This window comes from Cygnus olor, chromosome 2, assembly GCF_009769625.2.
Source record: "Cygnus olor isolate bCygOlo1 chromosome 2, bCygOlo1.pri.v2, whole genome shotgun sequence".
NCBI classification, from domain to species: Eukaryota; Metazoa; Chordata; class Aves; order Anseriformes; family Anatidae; genus Cygnus; species Cygnus olor.
This window is the reverse complement of record NC_049170.1, coordinates 32,422,740-32,442,299: the sequence shown is the minus strand read 5'-3', so window position 1 is coordinate 32,442,299 and position 19,560 is coordinate 32,422,740. Positions and strand designations below refer to the sequence as shown.

Sequence of the window (19,560 nt, the reverse complement as noted above, 5' to 3'; positions counted from 1 at the left end):
ACAAACAAAATAGCAATCAACTCCTTGGCATTAAGTAGATTTGATACTTTCTGAAAAAAAATGATCATTTTCACATCCAACTGGGAGAGGCAAATTACTTGTAGAAATTCTCATTATTATGCCTTTTCACATAGAATTGGCATTAAAAAATTGAATTATACTTCCCGTAGTATTGGATAATGAACAGTCAAAAACTTTATGGACAGACCCCTTAAGAGCAAAGAAGACACAAAGCTGGCTAAATATTTAGAGACTTATGTAAATGAATGAAAAAATTTCACAAAACAAATCCAGCACCACAGTTCTCTCCCTCCAACCTCCCCACTCCTTCCCTAGGATAGTCTAAGGCTCAGGTATGAATAAAGAAATCCTAATGCTAGCCTGTGTTATTTGGGGGTTGTACTGGGCCTGTGCACTCACAGAACTGAAGAAGGACATTACAGTACAAGGTTAGTGTCTCTCTTACTGGCTGCACAGTTACAGGAGATGACTAAGGTAGCCTAAGGAAAAGAAAAAAAGTGAATTGAGCTAGTACAGATCAGAAAGACTTGTGGTTACAACATCATTTAGGGAGGGTAGAAGGGAGTAGAGAAGGTGGAAGGTTTCTTTAGAAGTCTGACATTCAAAAGTTACGTTTCCATTTCTCATTTCCCTTCTGGGTCTTCACAGCACTTATCAAGGTCAAAAATGCTGCAACTCGCCATCAACATGGAAGAACCGAGTGTGCAGTCAACTTCCCTTATGATTCAGGGCTATGTACTGTTAGAATCAACAGAGATACTTCATGGTAACTATGGAAAAGTAAAACCAAAGCCACAAAGGTGCCGAGCCAGATTCAAACCATCTCATTTAATCAGCTAATTAAGACACTGAATTGGTTACAAGTAAGAATCTGGACTGTCAAAGCAACTCTAGTTATTAAGGTCCCCATGTAGTCATCCCAGAGAACTAGGCACTGCTGAAGTATGATTTCAAGTGAGTGAGCTAGTACCCTTTAACTTTCAGCTGCTGTTGAAGCAACCCTTGGGGTCTCTAATAGCTGTGTGCGCCTACATGTAGCCATTCACTACCAGCACTAAAGGCCAAAGTCAGCCTGTATGGGCTATATGAGGTATGGGGCCAGCCAAGCAACAGGAGCACACCTGAGTCCAGGGGACCAGAAAGCAGGACACACGTAGCAGATACCCCTGTACAGCAGAATGAGTGAGCATGGCTGGGAAGCCCAGAGCATCCCCCATTCTGCCTTGCAACTGGCTATGTGTTTTGGGCTTGTCGTTGTTCTTTTGTTTTGTTTTGTTTTTGTTTTTCCTTTTATTCTAATTCTAAAGTAGGCTGAGTTATAAGAGGAAAAAGAAACACGCAAAGCGCACAATCTACTAAATGCAAAGCACAGTCTATCAATTGCAATGATAAAATGCCACAAAAAACAGGATTCCACTAGAGCAATGAAGAAGATAAAATTATGATGCTTGTCTTCTGTTTGCCTGAAGAGTAATTTAGCATATAATGTTCTACACCATATTCTTCTATTGAGAAACCAGGTACAGAAGCACTGCTACCACCCAAATGATGGGAACTGCATAAGGAAATCAGAAACTAAACAAATAAATGAAAAGCAAACAAATATCTCTTAAGTGGGACAAGTAGGACATGCTGCTAGTGGGACAGAATACAATAAAGAAATTAACTTGCCTTAGCTAATTTTGGCTTCAAATTGTGAAGTGTTCATAAGGGGGAGAAATAAGTAAACATTTTTAGATTGGTGCTTGGGAGTAATGTTTATAGATTATACCTCAGAATGCCAGTGAAGACAAAAACAGGGTATAGTTAGCTTAAATAACATACAGAAGTCTTAGTGATCTTGATGATAACGAAGATGGAATGAAGATGGTGCATGAATGAATTGCTGAATAGAGAGGAGGAGTAGTGGCAGTGTCTGGAGTCCTCCTGTTTTGCTGAGGCATTCAACTTTTAATCCTATTTTGTTAACATCAGAAGATGAAAAAGGCTAGCATCCAGTAACCTGTGTTTTTATTGAGTTTATAAATATTATGAAGCATTTTCCCTTGTTTGGTAGTAATTACTTCTAAACTGGCATCTACACTGGCTTTATTTTTGTGGACAACAGGACAGACTAAGCAGCTACTGTTCAAGAAAAAAAAAAAAAAGAGAGGCACATTAATCAGGAGATACACATTAATCCCAGAAAAAATAAGGCCTATGGATTGTATTACATTTTGATTTTTTTTTTTTTTACATTATGGGTGCTTTGGTGCGTGGTAAACAAATAATTTAGAAAAAAATTTAGGTGTAGCCTCCAAACCAGGAATGCTGTCAACTGAAAGCATTTAAGACTGCTCTTCTAATTTTGACATGAGTATTTAAACAAATGGCATCTCGGTAAAATCACTGTCAAAAGCAAGATCTACTTGCAGGCACAAGATTCAAAATACATAATAATTGACAGGGCAAGCAGTATATCGTTATTCTGTTAATGCTACTTAAGCTTTCCTAAGCTGAAACTTGATTTTCTTACCTATTTTTTAATGTATTACTGATAAAACATTACTTTGCTGTTGGATCACTTAAATAATTACATTTGAATTATGAAAATATTTATTCTCACATCCTTAGGTTCCTGAAAGCATTTTATTTTAGTTAAAATTCTACCAGAATCAAAGCAGCCAAAAGCTTTTCCTGTTTAAATGAACGGTTTGAAGGTAATGATTTTCCATACTCTTTTGACAGTAATATTCATGTACTTTAGCAACAGAGTTACGTAGTACAAAGTGTTTTTCTCGGCAGATCTGAAGCAAAGTTCAGGAAACATCACCAACCAGTAAAGCATTTAATGTCTTTAAGGAAGTGCTTAGCTGTTTCTCTGCTGTAGGACTTCACTTTCTCCCACAATTGCTTGAAAGTCATCAAGTTTGTGGATTCCCTTTTTCCCACTCTATTTACAGATGGATTCTAGTTTTGCGATGGTCTTGAGGAGTATCAAAAAGTATAAACTCAGTTTCAACATTTTTATGGTTCTAGGAGGATTTTAGAAGTGTCATAGAAATTATTTCAGTTCATCCAGATTTTGGATAATTTTGGATAATTAGGGGTAAAGAAACTGGACTTTCCCTTTCCAATATGATACTACATATGATCACATGTTCAAGACAAATGCCATGACGGGAAAATGAGCATGCATCAATACTATTTCCACATTCACTAGAACTTATAATGGCTGATGTAGGATAAAACAAGAGACTAAAAGGAAGACTTTGTGTAATCATTGTAAGAATAGTGTAATAAAAACCTTGCTCCTGAAAGCTTCAATTGTTTCAACAATGTGTAGCAAACATATTTGGTTATACAAAGCAAAAGCACAACTAAGTTATCAACTTTACACAAAGTCAGATATCTGAAAGGTGATCTTTTAAAAAAAAACTTTATTTGAGAAAGGAAGAGACTTATATCAGAAGGCAAAAAAAGGGAACATACAAACAGAATATATTTACAACACAAAACAAGAGATCACCTCTAAGGGTGTAAATTATAATAAATACAGTAGATTTAAAATGTAAGAGACAATTATCAATTAGAAATCTGTGTTTTTTTAAACCCAGTTTTCCTTTTCACTGGTTCCAGGTAGTTTCTCTATTTTAATTTTATCCAAATTTGAAAGATTCTGAAATTAAAGCCCACTAATGTATTGGGGTTTCTCACCTGAATGACATTATAAAAATATCTTCTGTCTTTTGTGAATAAATGTTTTTGAAATGATATTGTACAAAAATCTTTTCATTGCAAATTTCTCCCCAAATAAAATGTATTTTAAAAGATGCACTATCCCTTTTGATGAAGCCGAAGTTAGGTTTCGAAGAAAATTAAAATTATACGTAATGGGAAAAACATAAAATTTCATTTTTATATGCTTCACTTTTTGAATGTGAATGTGACAAAAGATTTCTGTTCAAATATAAAGCACAAATAAAAATAACCTACATTTTGTCAATTAATATATTGTTCCTATCTAAGATGATTTTTATGGTTCAGGAGGCCTTTCATTATATAGCAACTATTTAGACATTTGTTTGGAGATCTTCTAGGAAAAAGGATAATGTATCTTTATAAGTTGCAACATTTTATAAGAGATTTAATAGTATTAGAGCATAATGTAAACAACACATGCTAATAACATTTCAGAACAATTTCTACATTTGGCAAAACAGCTATCTCTTTTGAAACAGGATACTGCACCTTAAAATACCTTAGCTTTAGAAATATAAATATTTTTAATAGAAAAAAAAAACTGACAAGGATTCCAGGTCAGTTTGGGATTATCCATATTAAAGGGGATCTTAATACAATGAATCTTTAACTAGCTTAACAAAAGTAAACCTATAAAACAAGGTAAACATATCAAAAGGGAATATGAAGGAAATGTTTCACTGGAAAGCTTCCTTAACAATTTCCCTACTCACTTTGTTATTTTCTTTGACAATAAATCAATTCATAGAGTGCCTTTAAAAACAGAGAGAACACTACCCCGTTCCCCCTGCCTTACATTCCTCAGCACATGAATCACTTGGGCTTCCTGTTTCCATAAGGCATTTCCTGCTCCCCCTCTCAGAATCACTTTTCTGCAGGAGAACAGCAGGGACCTGACAAAGTCTTGACTTAAATAAACAGTGCCTGCCATCGCATCCAGCACTGCTCCGTCTGATTTTGGAGCAACAAAAGGGACACCAGCTCTCTGAAAGCACAGATTTCACAAATGTGCTTTGCTCTTCAGTGTTTGTAAAATACTGTCAGACAATTTGAAGTTTCCTCTTGCTGAGTTGGCATTTTTACACTGACCTTATTTTAGGATTTGTCCGTAAGACCTAGTGATAAAGGTTATGCAATATTGTATGATTAGTCATTATTTAAAAAAAATAAACAAGTGATTGGTTATCAGACAATAATGATGATAACAGTTCTGTGCTTTTCCTCCAATACCGTAGTATCTGATTGGAACCTAATGCTGTGTTTTCTTTCTTGCCAGTATTTGCATCTGCTTCATTTAAGGATGTCTCCGCGGACAGTATCATCAAATACAACAAATGAAAAATTAGGCAGTGCAAAAACTGAAAACAATGCAATATTTAAACAGTGCCTTGTCTGGCATCTTTACATCCATCTTGTGCACTTCTCTAACTTACACTTTGTACTCCAGCCTGGGACCGCTGATATAGCAGTCAGTACCTGTCTACTGGGGGAAAAAATACCCTATATTTAACAGTGTTCAAGACTACATTATGATACATTATATACAGATAGCTGAAAGCAAAAGTCAGAGGATTCAAAATCAGAGAAGAATGTTTCATCAATCAGGTCTGGAAACTAAGTCCAGCAGTAGCTGATCTCAACAAGCTAGGTGATAACAAGTTCTCTTGCACTAAGAGTAAGCGATGTAATGTAATCCTGGGCTAATACAAATTCTATCAATCATCTATTACGCAAAGAGTTATGTAGAGCAATTGACTGCAACAGGTATTTTCTCCATTAGTGGCCATAAGGATGAGCTCCACTACATTTTTAAGTGTGCATACAACACCTCTTCCTTTGTTAAATTCTTTGAATGGTAAATCAGGATTTGCTAGATCAGTGAATCAAAACACAATCGCTTATCAAAGGCTAAGAAAATGCACGTGATGTTCAGATAATAACCTTAATTACAAATCCTGGAGCTAAATCTTTGCCTATTACCTGTTGCATAAAAGCAGCTTGCTCCCCAGATTCCATTTGCTGGGTTTGAATATCCTCATCACTGTCCGGTGGCTCCTCTTTGACCTTCACAGCCCCAACCTGCTGTCCTATTCTGTCATCCACACCAGCACTGCTGCTCTCAGCCCTAATGCTGGCACCGCTAGCAGCAGCTCGCTCCTCCTGCATCGAGTGGTCTCCATGAAGCTCTTCTTCAGCTTCCTCCAGGTGACTGCCAGGCTGCTTTAGCTGCTCAATGGACTTAGAGAGCATCTGGAAAGAGAAGGAGGGGGAACGGTTACCGACTCTTTTCACCAGTGACAAAAACTGTGAAGCATCAGATTTGCACCAACAAAATTACAGCTTCTGCAGCAAAACCAGGTAGCGATGCATCACTAAAACATTAATTTACAGGGAAAAAAAAAAAAAAAAAAAAGAACCAACATTCCTAAGCAAAAGGTCACTTGTTATTCTGCAGTTGAAAATAATCATGTATGTAACGAGTGCTATACGGTAATGCTAACTAAAAATAAGGTGGACTAATGAAAAACGTTACTACACATCTGTTGCATTGTTGCAACTGGTAATCAAGAGCAATTAGTCTCCCTTCATACTCTTTTTGAAACAAAAATGGGTAAATTTATATAAATACATATTACAGTTTATTTTTCTCAACATAAAATTATAAAGGAACTCTTAAGAGAAAAATAGTGTCTTGGTAAATATTTTGCTACAAGCAAATTAGGGAATGCTCATAAAGGCTTCTCTGTCAATTACTGCACGAAGATCCACAGAGGAGCAGTGACAAATAGACAGTGTCAGTCACCTCTCCTGTGGCACAGGGAGACAACAAGGATGCCTGTCGCTGACTGGAAGGACTGCAGCTTTTGTCACGTATGGTACAGGTGTCCTTGTTTCGGCAGTGACAATATAACACAGCTACCCAGGCAATACTGTTTTTACACCACTAACCGGTACTGTAAAGCTTTACTGAAGTGTCAGATGCCTGAGTGTCACAACCAAATATAGTTTATGCTTTATGCTTTCTTGTTTAAGATGTCACAAATATATTTAAAAAAAAAAAAAAAAAGTCCAAAGGTAATCCAAAAGACAAACTGGAAAAAAAAAAAAGGCCTTGTTGAAAGAGGCATAAATCAGACAGATAAGTAAGCATCTGCTGGACTGAGTAATTATCATTTATTCAACTGGCTTACTTGATTTTAAGCAAATACTGATTTGTATCACCAAGGCCAAACAGAAGAAAAACCACTTTACCTTCCTCCCTTCTTCCAACTGCCCACCCCTTCCACAGATATCAAGTCTTTCAAACTGAGTTTTTGCTGGGTTTATATGCTGAGTTACTGTATGGCTTGAGTACAGATATTTTGTCACAAACCATGGCTGGTGTAGTTCTTTCATTCTACTCACTAATGCATAGAAAAATGTCACCCCAGGGAAGGGCAGCATTGTCATGTAAACTATGATCAAGAAGCTACATCTGAACTCAGAAACACACAAAGTCAGCAATGATAACTGAACGATTTGATTGTGCAGTCCCAGTGATGTTGGGACACACACCTCACATCAGTGGAGAAATAAATTCCACAGTGGAAGTCTACAGGCTGTAGTCACAGCAAACCTTCTTTTTTTTTTTTTTTTTTTGGGGGGGGGTGTGGAGTGGGGGTAATGGGAACATAATGGTTTGCTAAAAAGAAACAAACAAAAATCCCTTTTCATTGCTCTGGAAACTGCAAAATCACAACACATGTATCCCTCATGCTGCAGGTGGCATGCTCTGAACTGAGGAGTTTTCATTACTGCAACTAACGCAAAGTGTCTCCTTTTATTAAGAAGAATCTTGACAATTTCTCAGATGAAACCCATAAACCTTTTCCAGTTGTTTGCTGGGGGATGACACCAACCAGGAAGGCACTGAAGCTCACTACATGTATTCAGATTGGGTATACTACTCTGTTGCTTACTTAAACATCTGCATGTGATCCCTCTCTATTCCTCAAGCAAAAAGCAAAATGAAAGGCTGGCCGGCCAGTGAGCAAGTACAAGGTGAAACATCTGTGCGACAGATAATCACATACAGCCATGAGAGTCACTAGTGCTGCTCCATCTGTAAAGCATCCCATATGCCAGTTACTTGACATCAGGTGGGTTATTCTGGATGGAAAGCCAACAGAAAAGGACTGCATGTCCACAGCAAAGTTAAGACATATTTAGCTCATTACTGCTCTCCTTTTATACTTTTTTCATTTTAATGTCAGGCTCTTTCTTCTTCATGCTGCTGTATGGCACAGATCTTCAGTGCTGCTGAGCTTTCTGATGCAACACATGATGTCCTGCAGTATATAATCTACATGTGGAACACTGCAAATGCTTTTTGCATGCAATCAGCAGGGAGATACAAGCATACACAAGAACTGTGGAGACTGGTGTGGTATTTGAGTGCATTTCAATTTACAGTGTGCCTGTCTTGGCACCCGCTCCCACACCACGGAAGTCAGGAGGAGATTTGCTCCTGACTTTGGTGACAGAAGGAGCTAAACAAATTAAATCTTCTAAAACTCTGTGAAATTGAAGTGTGTTTTTTTCTCTTTTTTTTTTTCCACAATAAAATTTACAAAGTACGTAAATATTTGTCATCAAGTACGTAAATATTGTCATCTTTCATGCAAAGTCTTATTAAAAACATCCTTTACATTGTGACTTGATGGCAGCATTGAGAATGAAACTAAGCCCCAGGCTAGGAAGCACTAGAGTCATGTCCTCTCATGTGACTGAGCCTGACAAAATGGGTGGACCACGTGGGGTCAAAACCTGAAGAAACACTTCCGCTGCTCAGTCTGCTAAGCCATATCACCACCATGCTTTCATATTTGTTAATGTGTTTTTTAAAGGCAGACCCATCTTATTCCAGTAATTACATTAGTATAATTATCAGGAGACTTTTCAATTCTCCTGTCAGAAAAATCTTCTTTTATACTATATAATCCTATGTATACTCCTGGCACTACTGCAGAAAATTACTTATCTGGAGACATGAAAAAATAACAGTTTAGGGTCAATATTTCTATCGTGTCTCTCTACCTAAAGCTGGATTACACAGCAGAAAGTAAACCCTGAATGAAACACTGCTCAAGTCCTTTTACAATGCAGCTGGATCCTTCTGCTTACACTTAACATTTAAATATTTCACTTTAAATCTCCACTCTTTTTTTTTTTTTTAATTCTGAATTTATCTGTAGATACATGAAGAACTTTTTCCTGGTTTTAACGTACATTTTTCATTTTGAGAATGTGATTGCTTAAGCTGAGCTTTAGTAAGACTACGTTTAAAAATAATTTTAAAAAGAGTGGTTTATACTTAATGAATAAATTAGTTGTACTTATTGTTCTTCTTGAACCAATACACATTCTTGTAATTGGTATTCCAAGTAAAGGAGTTACTCAAAAAACGGCTTCTTGCTAATGTAACCTATATTTTTTTCCCCCTTTATTTTCAGGAAATTAAACTGTAAGGGATATTCATGAGCCAAAGTAAATAGTGGCAGCAGGAGAGGAAGTATTTACAGACATCAGCTCCATTGTATAACTGCAAGAGTCAAAAAAAAGACATCAAAAACAATCAAACTTTCTTGGCTGTACCAAAAAATGGAAGACAAAGCACAAATAATCTGGACAGTGCAACAACCACTTTATAGGGCCTTTAGTTGCAGCCACTGTCTTTGTCTCCTTTGTAATAACAAGCCCTTGTAAAATGGAATATTTTAAATAAAATGTGTTTACAAAGAGACAAAGCACAAAGTCCTGATGCAGCCACCACATACATTTCTTTCCTTGATTAATTGTTCTTTTCAAATACATGGCTGTCATTTCTAGGAACTCATTTACATACTTATGGAAAACACTTTTTCTCCTTCTGTTCTGTAGCTATCAGATTACATTGACCAGCTATGTAAGTTGTTAGCCATACTAAAATGACTTGGCACCTGCTTACTGTTTTCTGTTACCCATGCAGTACGTTTCTAAGGGATGCATTTAAACCTTCAAGATCGTTTTTCTGAATTATGTCTTAAACATTAGTTCTCAAGAAAGGAAAAAAATCTCTGGGCATTTTTAATTGTTGCTGCAGTCTTGTCCACATAATCCCCAACTATGAGCAATATTTGAAAGAAGAGGCATGCTGCCTCTCTCACTTTCAGAAGATGCTAGTCAGAAAGGTAAGCTGGAAAGCCAAAATCTTAGTCATAATCTATTTAATGAAACTAGGTTCATTTATTCAAGCTGAACCTGATCAAAACAGTCTTTCTTATTTCATTAAATATCAGATGAGTGAATAATGAATCTGTGGTTAACTGACTCTTTTCAATATTCCTATTGATGACAAATAATCTTAGTTTCTTCTGTTAACTGATCAACAGAAACATCCATATTTGAAACTATTTTTACCATTTAAACCATTTAAAACTATCAATGCCCTGGAATGAAAACTGAAATTCAGGGACTCCTTATTTAACCTTTAACGTTGTCCATACTGCTTCTGTACTTTAGTGCACACTGCAAACTGGCCCACTATTTTAATCTTCATTACTCCAATATAGAAGAGGACTCTATCATTGACAAATAATTGTGTGTAGTCAAAATGCTATCAACACATTTTTTAAAGAACACTTGTGGAGTTCATTTGAAGTGGATGAAGTTCGTCCACTGATCAAATGAAATCTTGGTCCCAGTGAAGACAGTGTAGTTTAACTTTAGCAGAGGTAGGACTTTATACACGTGGGCAAAAAAAATAAAAAATAAAAAAAAATCCCACCTTTTAAAGGTAGAGGGCTTTGTTCACATGCTGATTACATTATAATTTCTGAAATTTTCTAGAACTCAGACTTATGCTATCAGTTTTGCACTTGTATTAGTTATCTCAAAATCCTTTTTTTTTTTTTTTTCCCTGCAAGTGGCAGCATAAAACCTTTTTAGATACAGATATGCACAAATGAAAACAAGATTTTAGGATTTTTACTGTAGTACTAGTTTTTCGGTACTCAACTGCAATAATTTTAGTGGGAGGTTTCAGACTTTGGACTCCCTTTATTGAGCAGAATGAAGTTCTACAATGGTGATCAAAGGGCCTTATGAGGAAATAAGCTGTCAGTTGGACTGAAGTATATTAAAGCTGGCAACAGCAAAGTCGAGCTTCCCAAAGACAAGTGGAGTTCAGGTTACTGCACATTCATTATCATTTTTTCTCCAGAAAGCTGGGACAAGGGTTTCTACCTACTTTTGGATGCTATGTCGACTTTTGCAGCATGTTTTTAGAAGGTCAGCATACTAGATCCCGCAGGTATAAATGTCAGGCTTCAGTGCAGACGTATACCATATCCCACATCAAAAGCCTGGCATATGACAGCTGACCAGAAATAATCCATAGGGGATCTTCTCTTTGTTATTAAGGACAGAGGCACACCTTTTGGCAATGATTTGTTTCTTTTCAGAATGGAAATGATCCAGGGGAATTCTTTACCTCTGACCTATGTCAGATTTTGCTTGTTATCACCCTCACAACAGCACTGGCTTGAAGCACTGGCTTGCTGCTGAAGTATATTCTTTTATCAAAGAAAAGAAATCACTTTTTAACACAAGATAAATAAAAGATCTATGGAGTGGGGAGAAACTATTGCTCTCTTCCTCTTTTTGCTGTTACAGCAAGGTTTGCCTATTTGTCCACCAAGAAGATCTGACCGAAATCACTTTTCAGGGATTGCTGACACATGCCATATCATCACATTTCAAGGCAAAAATTCAAATACCTGATTCAGTTGAAATATATGACAGCCTTAAGTACTTACACAGTCCTAAACATAAGGAGAAAAGGAAAAAGAAATGGAAATTAAATAGAATGTATTAACTTGTTCTAAACTCTTGATCAATTGGGATTTCATAGTCTTGTCAGCTTAAAATGGTTCTCATCTTTCTAACCAAATTTTTTAAGAGAATGTTTGAGTACTCCTCATTAAAACATTTTTTCAAGACTGAAAAGGAGGGAATTACATATCTGTGCAGATATGCGTTTCATTATATGGCCTACGTTCAGAACAGTGAGGAAAAAGGAGTGGAAAATAAATACATGTATTCACTTGATACATGTTCAGACTTGTCCTAAGAAATGCAAAGATGTCGGTTTGCTTTGCTACATGGCGTAGAGCATCTCATTCTACGGTTCAGATAAGCCTCCTTTGCAGAGTTCAAGTTTGATTGTAAGAGCCACACAAAGTTGTTAGCTTAAATAACGAACAAAAAACTTCAACTGCAAATAAAGGTAAGGTTTAAGAATGAACAAAGTATATCCCATCCTGCTGGTGGAGTTAAAAAACCTTATGCCGGCACAGATGTTCAATCTGAGCCTTTAAATTTAAAGGGTTTAAAAATATAATTTTAAATTCAGTACTTATCAGCCACTTGCTGATTTGATCATTTCTCACTCCCTTCTATAATGGCTACCATTAAATGTCAGTTTTTAAAAATAACATTTCTTCTGTTAATTACATAAGAAAGCACCTGGCTTTCCGTATACCTGCAGAGCACAGATGTATGATTGGAGCATGGTCATTTTCAGTGGTATTCATCAGAATGGTTCTTCTGGGAATGGTATGGTAGAAAAACCTCTGCTACAGACAGTAAAAAAAGTCTGATAAACCACCCACATCCTCACATAATCCACTGCTTCTGTGGATGCAGCATGATCCTATCCCTCCTTAGGTGTTTGCTGCTCTGATGAGTTACGGTGGTCCTGATGAAAGCTAGCTGCTCTGGGAGTAGAGATAAAGGAGACTGAGCTATCTGGGCAAAGGAAGTAAGCTAAAGACCCTGGGATAAAGATAAATTTCTACTACCTACATATGCATATGGCCTATACTGTAGAGAATAAAAGCTAGGTTCATTAGGTTTTAAGAGAAGCAATTGTTTTGTCTCTTTATTACAAATACCCATGTAAGAATGAATGTGTATTTCAAATATGTTTTGAGAGGGACTTGTTCTCAATGGTTTGTTTCATAAAAGTTTAACACTGAAACAAGCACCATCACAGGCCAACCTCACTCTTTTTATTTCTTTTCCAGCCTGAATCTTGTGAGGTGCAATGTATCCTAGTCAAATGTGTCTCAAGTTTAATTTTGACATTCAGAAAAAATGTTCCTCTAAGTCACAGTGCATATCCCCAAATGCTATGGTAGAATGTATGCAAATAAGCATGACCTAACACAAACATGTCAATGTGGTTCTTTGCTTTATGAAGAATGCATGAACAGTAACTGATCAGTTTGCAGTGGATACCCACAAACAGCATAAAGACTCAGTACTTTACTGGTAAAGATTCTTTTCAAACAGTTGAGGGCAGGTGAAATATTTTCAAAACCTGAGGCTACAAGATATGCCATCTTGATTAAACATATGGAATGCATACTCGAAGAAAAGCCAACTGGAGTCCTAGTTGAGTAATCAAAACACCCAAGCTGAGAGGGGTTAACATGCAAGGATCAGCTCTGAACTTTGAAGTTTTCTGGTCTTCATTTTTCCTAATTAAGACAAGATTTAATAACCAAACCACTGTACAAACTATGTACTTAAACTCTAGGTTTGTTTCTAATTTTGTTGGGAATTCTTAGTAGATTCCAAAGAATCAGTACCCCCTGGGAAGTTCACCCTTGTAAGGTGGATTGACTTTTTTTTTCTTTTCACATAGGTACAAAGACCGAATACCCTGCTTTTCATCTTTTCTTCTTTGCCATTAGCTCTTCTATATAGTTATCAAATAACTCAAACAAAACGAGAAGTAAAGATGTGTGATCAATCTATATTTGAATTATTCAAGGAGCTCCAGCAAACAACTTTTGGAAGGTTATGCAGTAAGTGAAGAAAAATGTTCTTCAGATAAAAGCATTTAATTACTTGAATATTTTCATTTTAGAGCAGGGAACAGCATCACATTTGTTGTAGAATCATTAGCCCCTGATAAATCTACCTAGATATTGCTGTACTTTGTTTATTAGTGAATGGTCCCTTTTCTTCTTTCTTTTTCCTCAGAAAAATGTGTTACTATACAGGGAAACAGGGGCCCAGTTCAACTTGTATCTGATATTAGCAATAGCAAATTCTTCTCTTTCTCCTTCACTGGCATTTTTATATCACCATATAGCTAACAAACTTCTATGTTATCCATGAACTTACATTGAAGAAGCTGATTTGATAAAAGATGACTAAAAATTTATTCAGATTATCAATATATTTCTAACACAAAAAAGATCAATTTCATCAGCTGATTGACTTCAAATTAGTTATATATTTATTCCACATACTATTCCACAACAAATGAACTTAAAATATGATTCAAAGGCAGGTGAACTGAATGATTTCTGAAACTGGAAATGACAAATAAAAAAAAGCTGGATAGACAGCCAGTAATCTTTAAGGCATAATTTACCATTTGGCAGGAAAGCATATGTAAATAAACCTGAAAGATGCTTTGATACCTATTTCATTGAACTGTATTCTTATTGGTGTCAACAAGCATATAGTAATGTTGTATCAAAAGCTGAAATTTAATCCTATATAAAAGTACACTAACTATGCATAAGCAAGGTAATAGTGCAAGAACCTGTCTATTCTCATCTACCACGTGGCACTGACATCTATTTCCTTATTAGTTTTCAACATTTATGTTCATTAGAAATTCCTTATTTTCGGAACTCACCTTATTCATGTGGATCTGTTGCTGGTACTGTTTCTGCTTCTCCAAAAACTGTTGATGTTGCTGCTGGATGACCAGCTGGGCCAAAGTACTCTGAGGAAGAGGAGCTGACTGGGTTCGATTCAGTGGCCTGTGACGAGGCAGTTTGTGGGCAGCTCTTATGCCAGGTGAGACTCTTTCCTTCGCTGCTAAAGGAGACTGTGGATGAAGAGGAACCGCGCCTGCAAAAGAGTGACATTTCACTCCAGTGTGAAGAAAAACAAACTACTAGTTCTAATAGAACAGAAATCTCTCAATAAGAAGAGTGGTGTATGTTGCAGAACTTTGCATCAGTGCTGATGCAGTGGGACGTGTACCACATGCCTAGCCATGCTGGGAAGTTCAGCAGCTGCAAAAGAATGTGATGAAGTAATCGTTTTCTCTTTTCTGTAATCACAGAATTCTTTCAGGCTAATGAACTCAAGCAGAATCACTAACATGGGAAAACAAAATGCTATGCTTTTCTCTCCCACCCTTCCACTTTTCACAACAGTCAGAATACAAATGTCATTAAAAATATCAAAAATGATTGTTGTGTTGAAGCTTTGATCATTACCAGTCACAAGAAGTTTTTGCTGTCTCATTTGTTCTTTCAGTAACAGATGTTGCAAGAGAGCCTGGTGGCTGCTATTTGGCTTTCCCTCCAAAGCAACATGAGGATGAGTTGAAGATGGAGGAATGCTCCCCCCATACTGTCCAGCCAAGGCCACTCCTTGTCTGAGTGTCTGGGTCTCTCCCTTCTGCTTTTCTTTGAATGATGATGAAGCCTGTCAAAAAAACAATGACACTGGTAACTGTTTTTCATTGACCTGGCCATTTATATCTCCAGTTGTCTGATTGTATGGTCTTACAGTATGTTTTCTAAATGCAGAAAAAATAGTTAAAATCCCTCTCTTACACTTTGATTCTGAGATGAAAAGGGAGGGGGAACAAGCCTGTTAAATGTAGCACTGCAAGAAACTAAATAACGAAAGCACTTGGAAAAATTCAGTAATAAAAGCCAAAGCACAAGGAACTACTAGTCAGAACATTATTAATGAAAAGACAGGACCTATCCTTAAAATTCCTAAAGACCTTTCCCAGCCTCCTGCACAGGAAAATAGGGGATCAGAGGAAATAGTTTCCATTGAGCTTGGAATAGGCAAGGCTTAGTTTTCACATAACTTTCCATCAGACGGCAAGCCAATCAGCAAAACAAAATAATTACCTGTAGTAGTGGTAAGCTATTACTTTTCCTGGAGCATTCCCTGACTCCCTGAAGGACAGCTCAAAACTTTCACCGTTTGCAAAGTAAATTTGTACAGTTAAACTCTGGTCTACTGAATTATCAAGAGCTGGTGTGTGTGTGTGGCATTTTAAAGTGCCCTTATAAATTGCACAGTTATTGATTTCAAGCTTTTGGTAAGCTTTGGCCCTTCAGGATTGCATATCTGCTTTAGATTTCTTTGTTCCTAATAAAAACCTAGTTTTAACAAAATGTATTTCTTAGAAGGGTAGTTAAGCTTGAGTAGTAATTTTTACAGTTAACAGAAATAAGTGTGTTGAGGTTTGCTGAAAACCACTTATGGTATGTCATGGTAAAAAAACATCTCTCTGATAATCTGAATTTCGCATATTGTAACGAGGCAAACCAAAGTTTACACAAATTTTTGGGGGGTGTATGCTTACTTTACCCTCTGTCATTATCCTTCCCTGAAAAACGAACACGTAAGTAAACTTAACATTCAATTTGCAACTACTTATTCTGGTAACAGAAGTAAACAATACATGCATAAATCAACCCCTTTATTTTTTCAAATGCCAAAAGTAATATTTGGTGCAAGCCGGTAACATCAAAAGCTCTCATCATTTGAGTGAGAAAATTAAAGATGTTTTCAGTTCCTTTTTCAATGTTATAAAATTTCTTTGAAGCTAGTTATATTTTTGTGAAATAGCTAGGAAATTTTTGATGATATAGACTGGAAAAGTAAGCACTACTTTTCATGTTCAGGTCAAGTTTTCCATCCCTTAAAAACAATAACTTGCTTATAAATATTTCATGAAAGACTTCAAGAGAAGTGATTTAAAGCTTGCACAATTTTACACGCAAAGTTCTATCTAATGTTAAAATGTTGGACTGCAATAATATGCTATTGGTGAGAACATTAAATGTACTGAAAAAGCCATAACATGGCATGAAACTTTAACCTGCAACTAAGTTTAGCACTGGAATTAAGTAGTACTTCTAACAAACCATAGTAGACTATATATATATATGCTTTTTATATTCTGGAAATCTAGAATTTTTATATTTTACCAATTCATGTTCTGTCAAATATGAATTGCTAGAATTTCTTCAGAATTTATACAGTGTTGTATAGAACCATCATATAATTATATTAGTATTTTTACATTTTTGCAGGAAATCAGGAAGGAAAAGTTTTGACCGGTAGCAAAGTTTTCAGTTATTTTACTGAGCCTCAGATTTCACTTCCAGATTACTGTAACTTTGGCTAGATCTAAAGATCTTTATCCATCAACATGGATTTCCATACATACTGTATCTGTTTTCTTATACATTTCACATACTAATTTAACATTGAGCTCTAAATAAAGTTGATTGCTACAGACTGAACAAAGGGCATATGAATATAACTAGTCATTAAATGTTGTTTATATATCCACAGATTTAATTTATATGATTGATATTACACCCCTTATAAAACAAACCCAGTTGCAGAAATACAGAGTTCTTCCACTACCACACTTCAGCCCAGCTTATGTTCCTGTTGGCATCTCATTATAAAAAGTTACAGGTGCTGTACTTTACCAGGTAGGAGTGATCATATAATTTGAACATTTATACTAAATTGTCTCCTCATGTTCTTCTCACCATGTCTGAAATCTGTTATCAGATTTGCAGATATAAATGCAATACATATGGCCCATATTTAGATAAGCTCCACACTGGCACTTATTTGTGATCAAGAATGATTACTGCTTTCAAGTTGTGCCCTTAAATTTTCAGAAGTTGCCCAATGCAAAGAAAGGTCTGGCTCCTGCTCTCAATTGCTTATGTTCCAAAATGCTAAAAAAGAGAATAGGCAGAAAGTAGTCTTTCTGGGAGCAAAAGTAGACAGGAAGGCTTTGGACTGGTCACTTACAGTGATTTGAGTTTGTACTGCTGGAAGTCCCAAGGTAATGTTGGGCAGAGAAGGGGATGTGTACAGACTCAACAAGTTCACTGATTCATCCTGAATCAAAAGGCGTTGCTGTGAAACCAGATGCTGGAATAAAGAGAAAAAACAAAGTATGTATAATCTCCAGGCTTTTTATCTTGGCTACTTTATTCTGGTTGTGCATTGATAGCCAGTTATGTATCATGCATTGGTTTGCATCCCAATAGGGTTCCAGATAAGTACTGTCCCTGTAAAAAAGCTATTGATATTTCCTTCCTTAGGAAAACAACTGGAATACATCTGGGATTATGCCTTGGTTAGTAAGTCAAATTCCTACTCCATCCCAGAATCTTGACGATTCTTAGACCTTCTCTTCTCTCATCAACTGCACTTTCACTATTAGAAATTCAGTGAAAATTTAGCCAATGAATTAAGGACTTTATCTAGCCAAACCAAAGGTGTCATGATTATGGATGTATTAGTTCTGTACATTGCTATGGTTATTAAAGTTTTGTGGTAAGGTATGAAACGTATCCTACCTGGTTTATGTGTTAATTTACCCATATCGTGATATGAGGATGTTTCAGACACATTATTTACTTCTATTAACATGGGAATCTTGGGTAGAAAGTGAGCCACATTGTCACATCTGATGTTTAAAAAAATATACTCTCTCTCCGCATATACACAAGAACAGCGTCCCATCATTCTCTGATGATGATGGTGAACCCTCTCACAGCCTAACTCCTTTAAAGTTAAAATCTTTAACGCTTGTTTTGAATCCTTGTGATATAATTTTCAAGGATGTGGAATTGCTGATATATTTTTAATTACTGTCAAGTAAAAACAGACATTCTACAAAGATCACCCTCTGTCTTTCCATTTTAGATTCATTGGGAAGAAACATAAAAAATTACATTACCACAACAGGAATCTTTTTGATGCCTTTGACTTTCTACTTTAACAGCCATGTTTTTCAACATGTGGTCTAGTATAGTTGCTTGAATTACATTTTCTGTTTAACTCTTGCTTCCCTCCCAGAACTTTAACACAATAAGACCTACAAAGGTCTTATTAGACTTAGGAACTCTGGCATGATATGGTCCCCAAGGGAACAACATCCTTGAAAAAGAATACCCTGTGTAACAGTATGACACAGTGACTGCTTTCTTCCCAAACAAAAAGCATATGGGACTCCAATAATAGACCACCTCCAAGAGGGATACTGCACACTCGGGCTTTGACTAAAGTAAATATAATAACTTGTCAAGCATGTTGTGGGGAGCTGTAGATTTTCCCCTGGACAAACCTGGAATATCAATTAACTCTGTAAAATACTTTGTGCTAATACAATGCAACTTCAGACCATCAATGAAAAGTGGTTAGGCACAAAAACACAGGATGTTATTGCAAAACATAACCTTCCTCATACAGTTTGTTTGGAGATATGACCTATCACTGAGACAATAACAGTAGAAGTCTATCTCTGTAATTTTCTTTTGGTGCCTAGGGAATCTCAACAGATAGCATACGAAACAAAGAAGCTTCACTTGTACATTACATTTATTCTTGGCTAACAGTGTCTTGCCTTGATAACATCCAACTTTGACCATGATTAAAACCAAATATGTCAAGACTGTGGAGATATAATTGAGGAAGACTATAAAGATTTAACTGGAAAAGGACACTGCAGCACCTCTGATGTGCTTTTTAGAACATCATCAAATTTGTACCCACTGCAGTATGTACACAGAGCCACTTCAAAATGCATGTTTCCTTTTTGGTTTTCAGTATGCCACTATTACCTTCTATGATTTGAATTAACAAACATGACTGTGACAGTGTTTATGACAGTAAAACATATTCCCA

At 36.3% G+C, this 19,560-nt stretch overlaps 1 protein-coding gene and 1 long non-coding RNA gene across 25 annotated transcripts in view; one reads left to right on the top strand and one right to left on the bottom strand.

Moving 5' to 3' along the window:
• The window catches only part of LOC121064431, a 33,527-nt gene extending 28,363 nt beyond the window's left edge, over nucleotides 1-5,164 (top strand). Inside the window, exon 3 of the long non-coding RNA XR_005816502.1 lies at nucleotides 5,039-5,164. This is a non-coding gene — a long non-coding RNA (uncharacterized LOC121064431). The remainder of the gene's footprint in view (nucleotides 1-5,038) is intronic.
• The window catches only part of HDAC9 (histone deacetylase 9), a 480,477-nt gene that overhangs the window by 185,433 nt on the left and 275,484 nt on the right, over nucleotides 1-19,560 (bottom strand). For 12 of the 24 annotated variants that reach the window (XM_040545937.1, XM_040545942.1, XM_040545936.1 and 9 more), the window contains 4 exons: nucleotides 17,677-17,799; nucleotides 15,090-15,300; nucleotides 14,498-14,715; nucleotides 5,743-6,012 (listed from right to left, as the gene is read on the bottom strand). In XM_040545937.1, the coding sequence (XP_040401871.1) occupies nucleotides 5,743-6,012; nucleotides 14,498-14,715; nucleotides 15,090-15,300; nucleotides 17,677-17,799 (822 nt within the window). Of the gene's footprint in view, nucleotides 1-3,432; nucleotides 6,013-14,497; nucleotides 14,716-15,089; nucleotides 15,301-17,676; nucleotides 17,800-19,560 lie in introns of those variants that run through there. The other 12 variants (XM_040545957.1, XM_040545949.1, XM_040545950.1 and 9 more) reach the window with 2 other exon arrangements.